Here is a 19,169-nt window from a genome sequence, read left to right on the forward strand (position 1 = left end):
CTGCTCGAGCCGAGAACTGCTATCTACATACAACTTCCTCGAGTCTCGGTTGATACTTCCTGGCCATAAGATGGAGGACGCAGTGATTGGAGCTCTGACCAGGAAACGCTCTCGACCTCCAACAACCGATAGGGACCAGGACAAAGATGCTCCCGCTGCGAAGCGAAAGAACATCGTGCAGCAGGTTCCTCCCTTGCAGGCTCTCCCTCCTGCCTCTGCTAAAGTCGGGGAATCCAGTGGAGCAGCCACTGATCTTGCTTCCTCTTCTCCACCTGTTGTGCCTCGGTCTCGCTTACCCGACGGCCGACCAGAACACTTGGTTCCCTATCTCAATGAGTTGTCTAAACTCGTGAGCAAGAAAGACCTGGAGGGCTTTGATGGTTGTACCCTGGGCGAGCTGGTGGGAGCCATGCAGTATAGCGCTTTTCATCTCAGCTGCATGGCCACCTACTATAAGGCCAAGGTAGGCCGTTACGACAGGAAGATGAAGGAGGACATTCAATCGGCGACGACCAGAGCTGACGTTGCCGAGAAAAAGGCGGGGGAGCTAAACGTTGAGAACCTCAAGCTGATAGAGCAAGAGTCTCTTGCTCAAGCAAAAGCCATTACCCTCGAGGAGGAGCTGACCAAGGTTAAGGAGGATCTCCAAGGGCAGAGGGCTATGTATGAGGCCCAGCTCGAATCTCTCCGCGATTCCCACCGAGCTCATGTAGAGAACTTGGAGAGGGAGGCCAACAACCAGTACGACCAGGGACTTCGGCATTCCTATCGTTGTATCATGGCCGTCCTCGGAAAGCAACACCCTGATCTGAAGATGGATGACCTTGCAGCTGGTGTTGCTCAACATATGGACGAGGAGGCGGCCAAGGAAGATGCCGAAGGGGTAGAGCCGATCGTGATTGAGGAGGGAGACTCTCCTCCTCGTGCAGTCCCTGCTGATGTTGGCGAGGCGAGCGCCCCTCTGGATGCAGCTGGTGATACTCCTCCTGCACCTGAGGAGGTCCAGCCAACCGACGCTGCTGGGCTTACTGATCCACGATCTTCCTGATATGTTTCTTGTATTGTAATGAACAATGTTTGTGAAGATTATCTGCTTTGTTAGTTATTAACAAATTAATAGAAATGTTTTAGATTACTCTCTTGTGTGGTAATTACGAGAGCCTGCTCGTCTCCGTCTGGTCGAGCTGGTTATGGCTTGGTATATGGTCTCGCCACCTGCCTTAGAAAATTTTTCGATGTTCGGGATTCTGCTCGCCTTTACGCGGTCGAGCAGATCCCTCCATGCTTGGCTTCTGTCTCGCCATAAGACAGGCTTTGAGACTTGGTGAGCCTTTGCGTGCCTTGGGTTTTTCGAGGATTGGGATTCTGCTGCCTTCTCGTGGCCGAGCAGATCCTGGCACGCTCGGCTTCTGTCTCGCCATAAGACAGGCTTTGAGACTTGGTGAGCCTTTGCGTGCCTTGGATTTTTCGAGGATTGGGATTCTGCTGCCTTCTCGTGGCCGAGCAGATCCTGGTACGCTTGGCTTCTGTCTCGCCATAAGACAGGCATTGAGACTGGGTGAGCCTTTGCGTGCCTTTGATTTTCGAGGATTGGGATTCTGCTGCCTTCTCGTGGCCGAGCAGATCCTGGCACGCTCGGCTTCTGTCTCGCCATAAGACAGGCTTTGAGACTTGGTGAGCCTTTGCGTGCCTTGGATTTTTCGAGGATTGGGATTCTGCTGCCTTCTCGTGGCCGAGCAGATCCTGGTACGCTTGGCTTCTGTCTCGCCATAAGACAGGCATTGAGACTGGGTGAGCCTTTGCGTGCCTTTGATTTTCGAGGATTGGGATTCTGCTGCCTTCTCGTGGCCGAGCAGATCCTGGCACGCTCGGCTTCTGTCTCGCCATAAGACAGGCTTTGAGACTTGGTGAGCCTTTGCGTGCCTTGGATTTTTTGAGGATTGGGATTCTGCTGCCTTCTCGTGGCCGAGCAGATCCTGGCACGCTCGGCTTCTGTCTCGCCATAAGACAGGCTTTGAGACTTGGTGAGCCTTTGCGTGCCTTGGATTTTTCGAGGATTGGGATTCTGCTGCCTTCTCGTGGCCGAGCAGATCCTGGCACGCTTGGCTTCTGTCTCGCCATAAGACAGGCTTTGAGACTGGGTGAGCCTTTGCGTGCCTTGGATTTTTCGAGGGTTGGGATTCTGCTGCCTTCTCGTGGCTGAGCAGATCCTGGCACGCTTGGCTTCTGTCTCGCCATAAGACAGGCATTGAGACTGGGTGTGCCTTTGCGTGCCTTTGATTTTTCGAGGATTGGGATTCTGCTGCCTTCTCGTGGCCGAGCAGATCCTGGCACGCTTGGCTTCTGTCTCGCCATAAGACAGGCTTTGAGACTGGGTGTGCCTTTGCGTGCCTTGGATTTTTCGAGGGTTGGGATTCTGCTGCCTTCTAGTGGCCGAGCAGATCCTGGCACGCTTGGCTTCTGTCTCGCCATAAGACAGGCATTGAGACTGGGTGTACCTTTGCGTGCCTTTGATTTTTCGAGGATTGGGATTCTGCTGCCTTCTCGTGGCCGAGCAGATCCTGGCACGCTTGGCTTCTGTCTCGCCATAAGACAGGCTTTGAGACTTGGTGAGCCTTTGCGTGCCTTGGATTTTTCGAGGGTTGGGATTCTGCTGCCTTCTCGTGGCCGAGCAGATCCTGGCACGCTTGGCTTCTGTCTCGCCATAAGACAGGCTTTGAGACTGGGTGAGCCTTTGCGTGCCTTTGATTTTTCTTACAGTTTCAAGTTCCATCAATTGCAGGTTTTGGTTTTACATGAACTTGCTTTGACAATAAGGGTGAAAGATAAACGGTAATGAACATGAGCGAAAATAGCTTTCACATGTGTACAAATCTTACTGGAAGTATTTCCGGAGGTGTGCTGCGTTCCATGGGCGTTTCACCTCGTGGCCGTCTGCGCGAACCAGCTTGTAAGCTCCGGGTCCCGCTATCTGCTCGACTCTATATGGCCCTTCCCAATTCGGTCCCAGCACTCCTTGAGTCGAATCTTTGGTGCTCTGATTCACTCTTCTCAGTACCCAGTCTCCGACCCTGAATTGCCGTATGTTCACCTTCTGGTTGTAATACCGAGCAACCCTCTGTTGGTAAATGCCTGATCGCCTGGCTGCTTGCTCCCTCCTCTCCGTTAGCAGATCAAGATTCAAACATATCTGCTCGTCGTTCTCCTGCTCATTGAAATGATTTGTCCGGTGTGTGGTCGTTCCTATCTCAGCCGGCACGACCGCTTCATGTCCGAAAGCCAAAGCGAAAGGTGTCTCCCCAGTTGCGGTTTTGTGGGTTGTTCTGTATGCCCACAGCACACCTGGCAGCTCGTCAACCCACGCACCCTTTTTTGCTCCGAGCCTGGTTTTCAAAAGCCTCTTGATGGTCTTGTTGGCTGCTTCTACTTGTCCATTCGATTGAGGGTGAGCAGGCGAGCAATACTTCAGCTCTATCCCGAGGTTCTGGCAGAAATCCCTGAAGCTGTGATTATCGAACTGCCTGCCATTATCCGTTACCAAGGCATAAGGGATCCCGTATCGACAGACCAGGTTCCTCCACACGAAGTCTGTTGTTTTCTTCTCTGTGATCCTGCTAAGGGCCTCTACCTCTATCCACTTCGTGAAGTAATCTATAGTAACTATTGCATGTGTTGCTGCTCCTCGTCCCTTTGGCAATGGGCCGATCAGATCAATTCCCCATCGAGCAAATGGCCAAGGGGAGGCCATAGAGGTGAGCTTCTCTGGGGGCTGGTTAGAGAAATTTGCAAAACTCTGGTAGCTTACACAACTCCTGATCTTCTCTTGCGCATCCCGGTGCATTGTGGGCCAGAAATATCCCTGCCTTAGAACCTTGTGGGCCAGGGACCTCCCGCCAGAATGATTTCCGCAAATTCCTTCATGTACTTCTCTCAGTACATAATCCGCGTCGTCCTCATCCAAACACCGAAGGAACGGTAGTGTGTATCCTCGCCGATACAATACCCCATCAATCATCGTGTATCTCGAGGCCTGGGCTCTAATCTTCCGAGCTCGCAGCTTATCTGGTGGTAATGCCCCGTCTCTAAGGTATGAAACTATCGGGTCCCTCCACGAGCATTTTTGTTCTATCCGCAGCACCCCCAAATTCTGCTCGATACGTGGGCCGGACTTCACCTCCAGAGGGACCGACTTTGGCATTTTTGGGTCGGCTACTGCTGCCATCCTAGCCAAGATGTCTGCTCGACTATTCTGCTCTCTGGGGATTTGTATCACCTCCACTGCCTCGAATTTCCCCATCATCTGCTTGACTATCTTCAGGTACTGCTCCATCTTCTCCTCTCTTGGTTGGAATCTTTCATTGACATGATTCGCCACCAGCTGGGAATCAGTTCTGATCTTAACTCTGTCTGCTTTCACGGCCTGAGCCAATTCCAGACTTGCTATCAAGGCTTCATACTCTGCCTGGTTATTTGTGGCTGCAAATTCCAATTTTACAGCATAACAGATCTCCTCCCCCTCTGGGCCTTCCAAGACAATCCCTGCCTGAACCCCGCTCCCCTGACGACCCATCCACAGACATCTGCCATACTTGAGTTTCGTCACTGCCTATAACTGCATCTTGTTGATCTAAGCATGCTTCGGGCTCTGTGAACTCAGCTACGAAATCGGCCATTGCCTGGGCCTTTATCGCTGCGCGGGGTTTATAGTCTATGTCGAACTCGCTCAGCTCTACAGCCCACTTGACGAGCCGACCAGAGGCATCTGGCTTGTGCAGAGTTTGACGCAGTGGCTGGTTTGTTATTACCGAGACTGGGAATGCTTGAAAATATGGCCTCAACTTCCGAGCAGCAATCACAAGGGCAAGTGCCCATTTCTCCAACGGTGGGTATCTGGTCTCAGCGTCGAGGAGGGCCTTGCTGGTGTAGTATATCGGATACTGAACTCCTTCTTCCTCTCTCACCAGAACAGAATTGGCGGCCCGATCCGATACCGCCAAATACAGATATAACTTGTCCCCCTCCCTCGGTGTGGACAGCAGCGGAGCTTGTTGCAAGTATTGTTTCAAGTTCTGGAAGGCTTCCTCGCATTCTGGGGTCCATTCTGTTTTCTTTCCCCTCCTTATCACTTGAAAGAATGGCTGACACTTATCTGTAGCCTTGGATATGAATCTGCTCAACGCCGCCAACCTCCCCGTGAGGCTCTGCATCTCCTTCAGGTTTCGAGGAGACTTCATCTGCACAACCGCCTGGATTTTCTAGGGATTCACTTCAATCCCCCTATGGCTCACCATGAATCCAATGAATTTCCCTGACTCGACCCCAAAAGCACACTTCTCCGGGTTGAGCTTCATCTTATACTTCCTCAAAAGCTCGAATGTCTCCTCGAGGTGTCTGACATGTTCCTCCGGGATTTTGGACTTGGTGATCATGTCATCCACGTACACCTCCATGGTTCTCCCAATCAACGGCTTGAAGACTTTGTTCACCAGCCTTTGATAGGTGGCCCCAGCATTTTTGAGACCGAATGGCATTACCCTGTAACAGAACAAACCTTGGTTAGTGATGAAAGCCGTGCTCTCCTCATCCTGCTCGTGCATGGGGATCTGGTTGTATCCCGAGAACGCGTCCATGAAGCTAAGCAGACCGTGCCCAGCCGTTGAGTCTACTAACTGATCGATCTTGGGCAAAGGGAAGCTGTCTTTCGGGCACGTCTTATTGAGGTCTGTGAAATCCACACACATCCTCCACTTGCCGTTTGCCTTCTTTACCAACACTACATTCGATATCCACTCAGGGTAACTGACTTCCCGAATGAACCCTGCTCCCAGGAGCTTCTCCACCTCGCCATTTATAGCCTCATACCTCTCCTGGTTGAAGCACCTCCTCTTCTGCCTTACTGCCCGAGCACCTTTCTTTATTGCCAACTTATGACATGCTACCTCAGGGTCAATCCCTGGCATGTCTTCATGTGTCCAAGCAAACACATCAGCATGAGCCTGTAAGCATTTCACCAACTCCTGCTTTCGCTCTCCCTTAAGTCTCGACCCGATTCTGATCGTCTTTCCCGGGTTCTCTGGCCCCAGGCTTACGGTTTCCAGATCCTCTACAGGCTCTTGTCTGCCGTTCTTGTTTTCCACTCGGGTATCGAGGGATGTTATCTGCATTGCTTCCCTTGCTGCCGAGGAGTAGCAGCTTCTCGCGATCCTCTGGTCTCCTCGTACCACTCCTACTACCCCATTCACCCGGTACTTCAGAGCCAGATAATGGTTGGACAACACCGCTTTGCTCATCCTTAAAAATGGCCGACCTAGGATCATCTGGTAAGGACCTTCCTCATCCACTACGACAAAGTCCAGCATTATTGTCCTTTCTGTCGGGGAACTCCCAATTGTGATAGGCAGTTCGACCACGCCCTGCGGGACCAGCTTCCCTCCTCCGAACCCCTTCAAGGAGGTGTTGGTGTATTCCAACTTCCGGTCGGCTATTCACATCTCTTCCAGGGTTGACTTGAATAACACATCAACTGAGCTCCCTGTATCAATCAATATCCGGTCGAATTTCTTGCTGGCAACAGTAGCCTTGATGACTAAAGCATCCTCGTGGGGGTATAGAACCCCTTTCTCATCCTCATCCATCCACATGATTGGCACTTGCCTGACCCTTGCTCGTTTGGCTGCTGGGGTGTTGAAGAGTATCTCTTTACTGGTCATGGCGTACCTAGCATAATTTTTTCTGGATCTGTTGGAATCTCCGGCCAATGTTGGACCCCCAGCTATCACCCTTACTGCGGGCTGCTCGCGCCTCAGGTCTCTATCACTCTGCTCCCCTTCACCTGCTGTCGCCACCGTCAGGAAAGTCCCATCCACAAACTCGTCCAGGTACCGATTTCTCACCAGATCTTCGACCTGGGTCTTGAGATCTCTACACTCTGCTGTGGTATGGCCATGGGTGCCATGGAACTTACAATAACGTCCTCTATCCCTCCTGTTGGGTAGCTTTGTTATTGGTGTGGGGAGGTGCAGCAGCCCCCGATCCTTTATGGCCTCGTACACCTCATCCAGGGACATCTTCAAGGAAGTGTACCGCCCATAGTCCTGGTCCTGGTCGATCAGGTGCACTGCTCTTTCTCTGCTTGCCCCGCTCTGAGTCGGGGCCGGTGGAAGCACTTCTGGTCTGCTCGCTCTGCTACCGTGGGAATATCGATGGAGACCAGCAGATGTCGAATCATGCCTTCTCCAAGGCTCCCTAGCTGGGGAACGAGGAGGTTGCGCCCTGCTGCGCTGATACTGTGGTGGCCTCTGATGAGGCTGGTAAGCAGTTACCCGACCTCCTGCTCCACTACCGGAGGCCTGGTGGTCCCTCCTCCTAATCGGTCCATTCCCCGGTAATGCTTTCTTCTCTTTCCTCCCCGACCCTTCTAACTGGTCTGTCTTAATCCGTGCAGCCTTCTCCTCTTCAATCTCGATGTCTCTCTTAGCCTGCTCGTATGCGGCTGCGTACGTTTGAATGGCTGGGCTTCTCAAATTGTACCACAGCCTTCCTATCTTCACCCCGTCTTTCAACCCCCTTAACGCCTGAGGGTGGTTGAAGGCTCTCAAGTCGAGGACAGCCCGATGAAACCTCTTGATGAATTCCCGAAGGGTTTCTTGCTCCCCCTGTTTCATGCTTTTCAGCTCCATCATGTCATCCTCTGGTGCCATTGCCCCACTAAACTGCTCGGCGAATTCCTGGCACATCTGCTCGAAGGTTTTAACGCTGCCCCGAGGAAGTTTCCTGTACCATTCTCGTGCACGTCCCTCAAGGGATAGTGGGAACACCCTGCACCTTTGGGATTGAGATAATCCTTGTACCCCAGTTATGTTGTTAAAGCGCTCTATGTGCACCAGCGGGTCAGTTCTTCCCGAGTATCTGAGGTCTGGGAGGCGGAAATCTCTCGGAATAACCGCCCTCATGATCTCTGCTGCGAGCGGTGATTCTCCGTCCAGCATTATCCTCCAACCAGGGGCCCTGTTCCTTCCTTGCATGTCGTCAATTACCTGCGCTAGTCTGCGCACTTCCTCCTCCAGCTGCCCTGCACGACCAGGGTCACGTGCAACAACTTGATCCCGCTCTTGCTCTACATCATGCAAGTGTTGCCTCAACTCTGTTTCCTCCGCATTCACCACCCCGTCGGCCTCGTCCGAAATCTGTCTTGCCGGGGACTGCTCTCTTTCTCTATGGAATTCTCCCCACAGACGGCGCCAAAATGTTGATGCGAGATTCTGGTTCTCCTCTGCCTACGACCAGGATCTCTGCTCGATCAACTTCACCACGACCAGGAGGTCTCCGCGTAAGGCTTCTTCCCCGGAGGTTCCTGCGCACACAGACAAGTCAGAGTACGCCGGTTGTTTTCCCAGCGCAAACCCTCCGACGCTCAAGTCAGATATGAAGGTTCGGGGAACGCTTGCCACAAATCTTATGGCTCTTAGATTGTTTTCTCTCTTTTAGAATCAAAATTGCTAACCCTTTTACCTTCGTTGGCTACCTTTTTATAGGCTTCCTCTGAATCCCAGTTTTCTGCTTTTTTCGAGACGGTCTGGGGCTCTGACTGCTGCGTCATGGGCAAACGGGGGATCTTGCGTGTTACGCCATGGTTCAGGGGAAAGCGTGGCTGTCGTGGTTCTGCGAGATCTTGCGTGTTACGCCACGGTTCAGGGGAAAGCGTGGCTGTCGCGGTTCTGTGAGATCTTGCGTGTTACGCCACGGTTCAGGGGAAAGCGTGGCTGTCGTGCCTAGATTCTCGGGCTGGAGAGCATGTCTTGCCAACTGCCGTCGACCGGGTCTCCTCACCTATCGACCTCTAGCCGGAATGGCCGTATACCTCTTATAGGGAATTGGCCTCGCGGATGACAACATCGTGGACGAGCAGGATATTTCTGCTCCTGTTCCTCCGCGCACCAGGCTTTTACGGAACACACCGGTTCGCAGGACTCTGCCATCAGATATCTGCTCGTCATATCTGCTCGTCATTTCCTGGTCTCGTCGACGTATTTCTCCCAAACAGTATCTCTCCCAAACACTTTTGATTGATAAATGAATTTTGGCTGATCGTTCGTTAATGTAAAAGGTAAATTCTTTTTAGGAAGCCGTAAAAATGGACCAAGGTTCAATAACTAGTATCTGTTCAACCTATATTATTCATCAAATTAAAGCTTTTTAAATAAGAAATGGATTTTGTGCTCATCTGAGCTTCAGCTGAGTACTGGATCAACGGTTAACAATTGTTTTACATGAGATCTAATTAATTGTTAACCATTGACTTGGTGTTCAACATAATCTCTACTGAGGATTGGATTGTGGTCTTTGTAAATAATTCAAAACATTTTTATCATTAAATATTTGAGAATATAAGTTTTATTTGTTCATTGTTTTAAACACATAAATATTTTTAAAAAATCAGCACAAATTCAAAACTAAAACAATCTAAACATTTCGGCGAGTAAAAATGGATAAGCCTCTTCTCTTCCTTCCACCAAAGTCGTGACAAGTACCATCATCGGTCGTGGTCACAAACCAGTTGCGGTGAAGTCAATAGATTAAAATTTAGTGCTAAACTAACTTTTTATTAAACATCTAGATATATACAATTAGTAGTTATTGGATGTGAAGGTAAGGTAATGTTGTGTTTCTTGCTCAAAAAACATACCAAATGTCTTCGAGTTAGTGGCTTGTCCGACCTAGCAGCATTCACGAGCTGCTCGTTCAACTATCCCTCAGAGACACGGTCAATAAGTATCACGCATGGTTGCCCCAGCAACAATGCCAATTGAAGCGAATAAGCCAACTAAGGATCTCAATTATCTAAATGAAATACCCTCTGACCACTCTGAAATCGCTAAAGTGAACAGAGGCTATGAAATAGTTATTGAACCCGCTTGAAAGCTGAAGGAAGTGTGGGGCTTTCTAGGTGCATAGTGATATCACCATATCACTATGCACCTTGCTCTTATCTAAAGTCCCATTGAATGAACTAGTTCATAAAGTACTCACTTTGACTGACTTTTGTAATCTATCGTTAATGATTTAGAGAAAAGCCTATCTCAGTGATGTTCAAAAATGGGAAAAAGTGTAGTTCGAGAACTTGCCCTGCTTTTGAACCAATTCTAGACCCATACAAAACTAATTAAATCTTAACTGTCAATATCTATACATACATGTGTGGTAGAAGCTTATGAAAAATCGAGTATATGTCAGCTCAGCATTGGATCCAAATTCAAAATCAATAGGATGCACACCATTTGTTCAACAAAATGACCCAAATCCCCCTCTTCATTTCACTTCAATAAGTGGAGTTCAAACTCTCAAATATCTGCCTTACTGATAATGGAAAATTTGCTATGAAATATTCCGCTGGTTAGCAGCTTGCACCACGCTAGGTGAAAGCTATGGCTGCTCTCCCTCGTATATTTTGCTATTGGTAATTCATTTTTAGAAAGATAAATATTAGATAGACCATTCTGCTTTTGTGTAATTCACAAATATAATATGATTAGATGACTTTGCTAAGAAATTAGTAATTATTTCCACAAGGAATTGTCATATTTTTCATCATTCATTGCAGAATCGGGTTACACTACGTAAACAATGTTTTGTAATTACTAAATACACTACAACTCCTTTAAAATGCACCCATAAGTCAATGTTAAAAGGCCCATATTTTGTGTAAATAACAAATTTACTATTATATTTAGCATATGTTTGCGATTGTTTTTAAAAAGTTCAAAAGTGATTTTAAAAAAGTAAAAATTGTATTTAATAAATTTTTTGGAGCATTATTTTTGGAAAGAATCATCTCATCCTGCATAAAATTTGGAAAAATAAGGAAGGAGTAGCTTTTCAAAATCTAATTTTGAAAACTAATTTTACACTTATTATAATTTTATATATTTCCTCAAATATTTTATACAAATCCAAAATTATCCTTATTCAATAAGCAAATAAAATCAAGAAATTTAAAGAGAATATTATTACCAATAATGTTGAGATAACAAAATAAAAAATAAAATTATGAAATAAAAATATTTATTTTAGTGTCAGTTATTATATATACACATTTAAAAATATTTTATATATTTTTATAAATGTTTTAATAAATGTTATTAATATTATGTTTATTTCAGTCACTGGTAATCTCACAACAAACAAAAAAATTTATCAAACTCACATGACCACTTTTACAACTCACAGCACATTTTAAAATTTTTTTACCATATATTTAATTTATTCTATTCACAACTAATTATTTCCACAATATAGCTAACAACATTACCAAACTAACATTTATCCTACGAGAGTGCGAGTGATGCTACTGGCACTCCTCTATTATCCTTATCAAACCCCTTTTCTATTTATATCCTTTTTAATTCCTAAAATAACCTCCTAGCATTAGTGGGGCACTTTCTCCAATTTCACAACCAAACCCCTCAAATGTGCGGTTGGTGTTCTTGCAAGATAAAAGTACGCTTGTCTTCTTAAAACAAATACAGAAGATGTAGTCAACTCAAGTGTATATAATTTTAAATTATTTAAACAAAATAAGTATGAAGCTTGGTTGTTCCCTAACACGTTTATGAAGATAATAAACTATGAAAATTTCACAAATTTATCTTTTCTGCAGACACAAATTAGGATAAAGTTTAGTTTATGCTTGTTATTTTAAAGTGTTTGTAATAGAGAAAATGATCGGGTAAAATAACTGTAGGTGGATTTTCATCACATGAACTTTGGCTTTTAATATAAAGGGTTAATTTTGTCCTGACCCCAACTGTTTCAATATTTTTCGCCACACACCCATATGTTTCGAAAATACTCACTCCACACCCAATTCCGTTAATTTGACCGTTATGTTTAACAGAACTATTTGAAATTTAAGTAAATATCCGAAATACCCCTTATCTTGAATTAGAGAAAAATAAAATGAGATAAAATGTTAATTTAATAATTAATGTTTACATTAAAAAATTTTATTTAAAGGTAATTAATAATAATTTTATCAAATAAATTTAATTTATCATCATCAAATAATATTTAGGATATGAATTTTCAAATTTGCCCTTTGACCGTTAGAATAAACGGTCAAATTAACGGAATTGGGTGTGGAGTGAGTATTTTCGAAACATATGGGTGTGTGGCGAAAAATCTTGAAACAGTTGGGTGCAGGACAAAATTAACCCTAATATAAATGATAATTTTGTAGATACAAAACAAAAGGGGTTTAATACGAGAAATAGAAGGGTACCAGTAGCGCCAGTCTTATAATACCTGCCTGCTGCCTGAAGAAAATAATAATTAGCATATTCATTCAGCAGTGAAAAATCTCTTGTTAGTTGTGATTTTAATACGCTCCCAAAGAAAAATGGATCAGAGAAATTCGTCTTTGATTACTTTTTAGGCAAAAAAAAAAAAAAATCATTTAAACCTATTGATTGCCTTGACCAGATGTCTTTAAATTTCAATTCTGCACCAATTGAATGACGTGATCAAATTTCTTATATTTCATTTATGCATCAACTCGGTCGTACAGTTGAGCCTTTAACATAAGTGCTTCATCTTGTTGCTTATTAATTATTATCATTATATATATACAGTCATTGCATGCGTGATAATACTAATTTAATATGGATTCGTCACTGCATCATATCGTGGTTCGGCACTCTCACTCTTTAAGAGAGATCAGGGGTTCAAGTCCTGCTCTCGTATGAAATTACTATTTTGACCAGCACTTTATTTTTTACGGACCGACCCAGTGCGAGCGGAGATTAGTCTGAATTATGGTACGGATTTAAAGGTACCCTCCACAGTTAGAGTCTACTCAGGACCACCTCGTGGTTCAAACAAAAAAAAAAAAAAAAACTAACGATGACATTATATCGTATAATAATGAATTTGTACGCATTTAGATATCTGCACCTGAAACTTATAATCTGTTTCTCGAATCCAGGTACTCGAACAGTTTTTGCTTTTGGGACAAAAGTAAAAAATTTAGTAAACGATAAACGTCATTCTTGTATCACAGTTACTACCCAAAAACACAGAGCCATAGTGCTGGGTGAAACTCTTACAGCAACGCTGTAAGAAGGCCTCAAATTCTTTCTGTGAATAACCAAAGTTGATAATGATGGATACTATTAACCTGTTATTATTTCAACTTATAAGTATGTATTAAGTATTGCAGTGATCAATCCTCAGACTGGGGGTACATGGGGAATATATAAACTCGAAAAAGGAAAAAAAAAAAAAGTTAGACACTATCATTGTTCAAAGGGTGTAATGTCCGATACACGAATTATATTAGAATAATTTTAATGGTTCCAACAATCAAACAATATGAATAATGAAAGTGTATATATATAAAAAGCATGCAACACATATTCAATTGGTATATTCATCTCTTATATAACTTTATATATCATTAATTTAATATCATTAGATATAGGGGCATGAGGGAGGTAATTAATTAACTGTGTCCACAGGGAGTCATGTTATATTTAGGATAAAATTTACGTATAATCAATCTCCCAACAATCTGATCAATACAATTAATTAATAACAAATACACATTAAGGATGTGTTTGGTAGATTGTATTACATTGTATTATATTGCATTAAAATACTATTCTTATGCAAACTTATATTTGACTGCAATTTCTAATTGCATTGCACTACATTAAAAAAGTGGTTAATACAATAAAAAGGGGCAAAAAATAAACCCATGGGGATTAGATTTTATGTTGTAATGCATAAAAATAATGTTTATATTTTGATTTTAATATTTTACTTTCATTATTCAATAATTAATAATAAATGTAAATTCATTAAATTATAATTTATATTTTTAGCCAAATTCAAATTTAGTTTAAATAACAATATAAAATATTAATAAACCTAAACATTTAATAACAAAATGATAACACTTTTTTTTAAAAGGATAATACATTATTTTTACTTTTATTACATAAAATCATTTTAATTCTTTTACATTAGATATGTAAAAAAATTAATTATTTAATCATTTATTATTTACTAGAATATTAAATTTAAAAATGGATTAATTAAATAATTATATTCAACGTTAATAAATAAAAATAATTTTGTAATTAAATTATGAATTTCATTTTATTATAATAACTAATATATAGAAAAAAAAAGTATTATAATATAATATTATATTACAATATTATAATATTTTATTATTTGATAATAGTACATTATTAAATTATTTTTACGTATAAAAATAATTATTCAATAACTAATTTAAAATGTTTAATATAACACTGAAATATCAACAAAATTTAAATAATGCTAATTTAATTTATATTTAAATTACAAATAATAAGGTATATAATATAGTTCATACTAGATCAAATATTGTATTGCAATAATTGCATTACAACTTATTGCAATACACCCTAATACAATATATCAAATACAATATAATGCAATACAATATGTCAAACGCATTTAACTACACAAAAATAATCACAAATTTCTTGAAGTAATTCTTGCCTCTTCGACGTCGTTTTGCGGCTGCTTGGCGTTTGCACCATTGTTCCTCACCAACAAGCATATAAAAAACGAATTAAAAAAAAAAAAAGCATTTAAAAAACAATGGTAACAAAATTAGGAGAGGATGAGTAATAAAATAGAATTAATTAGTGAATAGTGAGTAGCAGCAGTGGAGGGAGCATGAGCCGAGCCGAGTAATAAGCCAAGGTTCGCGCTTCGCTCCTCAGTAACCGATAAGAACAACGCGCAGTTGCACGTGCAAGGACAGTCAATACACGTTACACGTATGACTCTCAGTACTTACCGCTCGCTAGTGAAATAAAATTAAAAGAAAATAAAGGCAAAAAATGAATGAGCAGTAGCTTTGCGTTTATACTTTATATAATGGGAATGGTAATAACCACCACCAAAAACTGAAGCACAGGGACACGCCACTCACTCCCGGTCTTAACTCTTCAACAACTCATAGACTAAAAGAGAGAGAAGCAAGGCAGCAGGCAACAGCAACACACAAACAACTCTCACTCACGCTCCACTTTCACCACTAACTAAGGCCACAGAGGTTTAGAAAGAGAGAAAGTGATAGATTGAGATTGGACATTGGAGAGAGAGCTAGCTAGCGTACTGCCTTCTTCTTCAGCTATTTAATGCTCATCATCAACAAACCGTGAAGCCTCGCTCCCGCTTTCTTTTTCTTCACGGACTCATCAAAACCCTTCAGTTCACTCCTCTAGCTACCAACAATTTAACTATCAATGGACTTGAGTAAGGTAACCCTGGAGATCTTCAACAAGCTCGAGCAAAAATGGCTTGCACATTGCGAACCTACCAAGAGAACTCGAGTCCTCAGCATCGACGGCGGAGGCACCACCGGCATTGTAGCTGGCGCTGCTCTTATCCACCTCGAGGACCAGATCCGTCTCAAAACCGGCGATCCTCATGCTCAAATCGCCGATTTCTTCGACATCATTGCCGGCACCGGCATTGGTGCCCTCCTCGCCTCCATGCTCGTTGCTGATGACGGCTCCGGCCGTCCTCTCTTCACTGCCAGGGACGCCCTCGATTTAATCACTCGTAGGAACTCCGAACTATTCAACGCTGGGTTCTCTGCAGGATTTCTCCGCCGCAAACGTAGATTCTCCGGCAAGAGCATGGATAAGGTGTTGAAAGAAATTTTCATGAGAGATGACGGTAAGGTCCTGACTCTGAAGGACACGTGTAAGCCCCTGCTTGTTCCTTGCTTTGACTTGAACAGCTCAGCTCCGTTTGTCTTCTCTCGAGCGGACGCATCCGAGTCACCTAGCTTTAACTTCGAGCTCTGGAAAGCATGTCGCGCCACGTCAGCTACGCCCAGCATGTTCAAGCCATTCGCTTTGACCTCCGTTGACGGCAAGACCAGTTGCACGGCCGTTGACGGTGGTCTAGTCATGAACAACCCAACAGCAGCAGCGGTTACTCATGTGCTGCATAACAAGCGCGATTTTCCGTCGGTTAACGGCGTCGAGGATCTTCTAGTTCTGTCTCTGGGAAACGGTCCGTTAATCAGTGGAAGTGGGCCGTGCGAGAGAAAACCCCGTAGTAACGGTGAGTGCTCCACGTCATCTGTAGTTGACATTGTGCTTGATGGAGTCTCAGAGACCATTGACCAGATGTTGGGGAACGCATTCTGCTGGAACCGTGCTGACTACGTCAGAATTCAGGTACATCTATATCACGTACTCTGTTTCGTCGCTAAGAATACGCAAGAAAGTGAGATGAAAGTAAAAGTAATAAACTGTAATTGACTGTATTCTCGGTGCCAGTTACCTAACGAAGAAACTCTTTTTATTTTTTTATGAATTTTTTTTACAACTTTATTCACTCTGTATATGATTAACTGATGAGTGATTGACGGCGTAAAATGTGCAGGTAAACGGTTTGATTAGTGAGGGAGTGGTGGGTCCGAGAATGGAAGCAGAAGTGCTGAAAGAGAGAGGAGTGGAGTCTTTACCGTTTGGCGGGAAGCGGTTACTGACGGAGACTAACGGCCAGAGAATTGAGAGCTTCGTGCAACGCCTGGCTGCATCCGGGAAGACCAGTTTGCCTCCCAGTCCCTGCAAGGAATCGGCCGTTAGCCTTCTTTCTAACGGCCGTTAGGCCTCTTTTCCCCTTTTTTTTTTTTTTTTTTTTTAATTACTCTCAACCTTTTTGTAAGCTGTAGCCAATCTTGGATTTTCTAGCATAACTGTCTCTGTTTTCCAGTTAAATAGCGGCTAATAATTACCTGTTTACTTCACTCTCGGTCCCTTTGGCAGAAATTTAATTAATTAACTAGATAATGAAAGTGGTTTAATTGAGATGATTTGTCATTATAAAACCACATCAGTTGTGTCTTCAATGATTAGCTTGACGGATGAACATGAATGAAAAATTAATAAACACCACTTTGATGTTGCATTCACAAGAATGTCATGGGCGATAATTTTTGGGCTTTGCTGTGTAAATAAAACTACGTATGTGCATTTAACACATAAATTCCCAGACAATTTCTCTCCTCAAGATTGGTACGGAATTAGAAACTCTACTACTTCCTCAGCTTACATCAAGCAAATGCATGAAATTCTAGCTGCAATTGAGCAACCCAAAAAGCGAATTGGTCCACTCAAAGGCATGAAACACAAGTACGTTCTAATATTCTGAAATGCAAACTCCAAAGCATTGGAGAAAATTGATCCGTCTTCGAAACATTTCAGAAAATTGAGCTTCCTCTTCACAACTCTCGATCGTATACAATTGCTGTGAATGTGATCGTTTCCAAGACGGCTTAGGAAATTGACACTATGTACACAAAGGTTCAATTGCAAGCCCACTGTTGCCCGTTAATTCATTATTATAACAATCGTCGTTTTCAAAGAAAATTAAAGAAAGCGAAAAATTGAAACAAATTAAAGCTACCCACCCGAAACCAAGACACTATATAAAATAAAACTATGGGATCCCACTGTGATAGTGGGGCACATCTCACTCATCGAATAGCACAGAATTATTTTGCCTTTCGTAAATTTTACTGCTGTGAGTACGTGTAATATCGTTAGGAAGGAAAAGGAATCAAATCCCATTTTAACTTATAAGTTGAGCAGATAAATGGTACAGAAATAACCAACTTTTCAACAGCATCGTGTAAAAAAGTGAGCAAAAAGGAACCAACTTTTTCTTTTCTTTTCTTTTTTTCCTTCCCTTCATTCATTTATAACAAGCTCTACTCTTGAGCTTTTCTTTCCTCCAATCTATGGTTGGTAGGATTTTTTTTTTTCTTTAAAAAACTGGTAGATGTGTTTGGTGTTTGGTGAGATCGAAGATCGTAAATTGTAGTACTTCAATAGTGTTGGCATAAGACAATACCACCACTAGTGCTAAACTTTGCGCTAAAACGAACACTCCCTCTATCTTCTTTGTTGCTCTGCGTCTTGCTCTTTGTTTTTATGCCTTTTGTGATATTTAAAACAAGTTGCGCTTGAAGCTAGGAATAAATACTTTAATCTTATCTGTTAGCTTGGTGGAATATACCTCCCACTGCATTATCTTTTAATATATAGTGTGTAGTGACATAATTAAGTTAGGGATACTTTTCAGATCTTTTAAGAGTTTTGTTTGTTAGTTAGTTTGTTTGTTTTTTAAACTCGTGTTTGATTTCAAGACATTTATGTTTAAATAGAAAAAAATAATTTATATCTGAATAAAAAAGTCTAACTAAGAAATTAATCATGCCTTTCAAAAACACCATTTTTAATACTTCCTTTTATATAAAACCTAATCTCTCTCAATCTCTCCCTCTCTTCTCTTTGTGAATATCATTCTAGTTTTTCTATTTTAAACGCCGAATTTTTTTTAAATAAACTAAATACAACAACAATATAAGTGATAGTAGTAGTGGTAGTAGTAGTAGTAATAATAATAATAATAATAATAATAAGTTACTATATATGAAAACAAAAGAATTCCTCACAAATTTCAATTTCAATAATGAACTTGTTAAATTTAATAATTATTTTGATTGAGACTGAGAGAGAAAGAGCTTAAGAAGTATAAATAGGGTTTAATTTATTTAATTTTACCAAACGAACTTAAAATAGAGTTTTGGCAAGTCAAATAATTGAAATATTTTTATTTCATATATTTTGTGTTATTTTAACATTGACATGACCTAGGGATCTTTTGAGTTCATTTGCATGTATAGATAATTCGTATGCTTTGATTTATAAGTTACAACAAGTATATTTAATTCTTAAAAGTGTATAAATGTCAAGATACCGACTTTCATATGTTTTTCATTTACAAAAATCAGATATTAAAAAACATTAAAAAAAAACAACCATATTGTTTAGATATTTACATTCATACCTATACAGACTTAAGATAAATTCATATATATTCAGATTTAATATTAAAAAAAATGGTATGATAATGTTTAGTCTTTAAATTAAATGTAATCTTTAATTGCTTGGCCAACCTGGTAGATCATATAGATGCGGATTCATCCTAGCTCATCATGTTACAAAATTAAAAAAAAAAAAAAAAACCAATTTTACAACAAGATTCAGTTCTAATGGCAACCAAATATTGTAGGTGGTATGTGATGTGTGTGA

The 19,169-nt window shown here is 42.1% G+C and overlaps 1 protein-coding gene across 1 annotated transcript; it reads left to right on the plus strand.

Annotated features, from left to right (window-relative positions):
* Window positions 1-14,933: 14,933 nt before the first annotated feature.
* Window positions 14,934-16,819, plus strand: LOC102613176 (probable inactive patatin-like protein 9). The gene is made up of 2 exons (XM_006479651.4): window positions 14,934-16,244; window positions 16,453-16,819. Exons 1-2 carry the CDS (start codon window positions 15,300-15,302, stop codon window positions 16,678-16,680), a joined length of 1,173 nt encoding a protein of 390 aa, XP_006479714.1. The 5' UTR covers window positions 14,934-15,299; the 3' UTR covers window positions 16,681-16,819.
* The last annotated feature ends 2,350 nt before the right edge of the window (window positions 16,820-19,169 follow it).

This window comes from Citrus sinensis, chromosome 3, assembly GCF_022201045.2.
Source record: "Citrus sinensis cultivar Valencia sweet orange chromosome 3, DVS_A1.0, whole genome shotgun sequence".
NCBI classification, from domain to species: Eukaryota; Viridiplantae; Streptophyta; class Magnoliopsida; order Sapindales; family Rutaceae; genus Citrus; species Citrus sinensis.

Coding starts and splice junctions, on each gene's coding strand:
- LOC102613176 (XM_006479651.4), top strand. CDS start 15,300: ATGGACTTGAGTAAGGTAACCCTGGAGATCTTCAACAAGCTCGAGCAA. Junction 16,245..16,452: donor CTGACTACGTCAGAATTCAG/GTACATCTATAT, acceptor TAAAATGTGCAG/GTAAACGGTTTGATTAGTGA.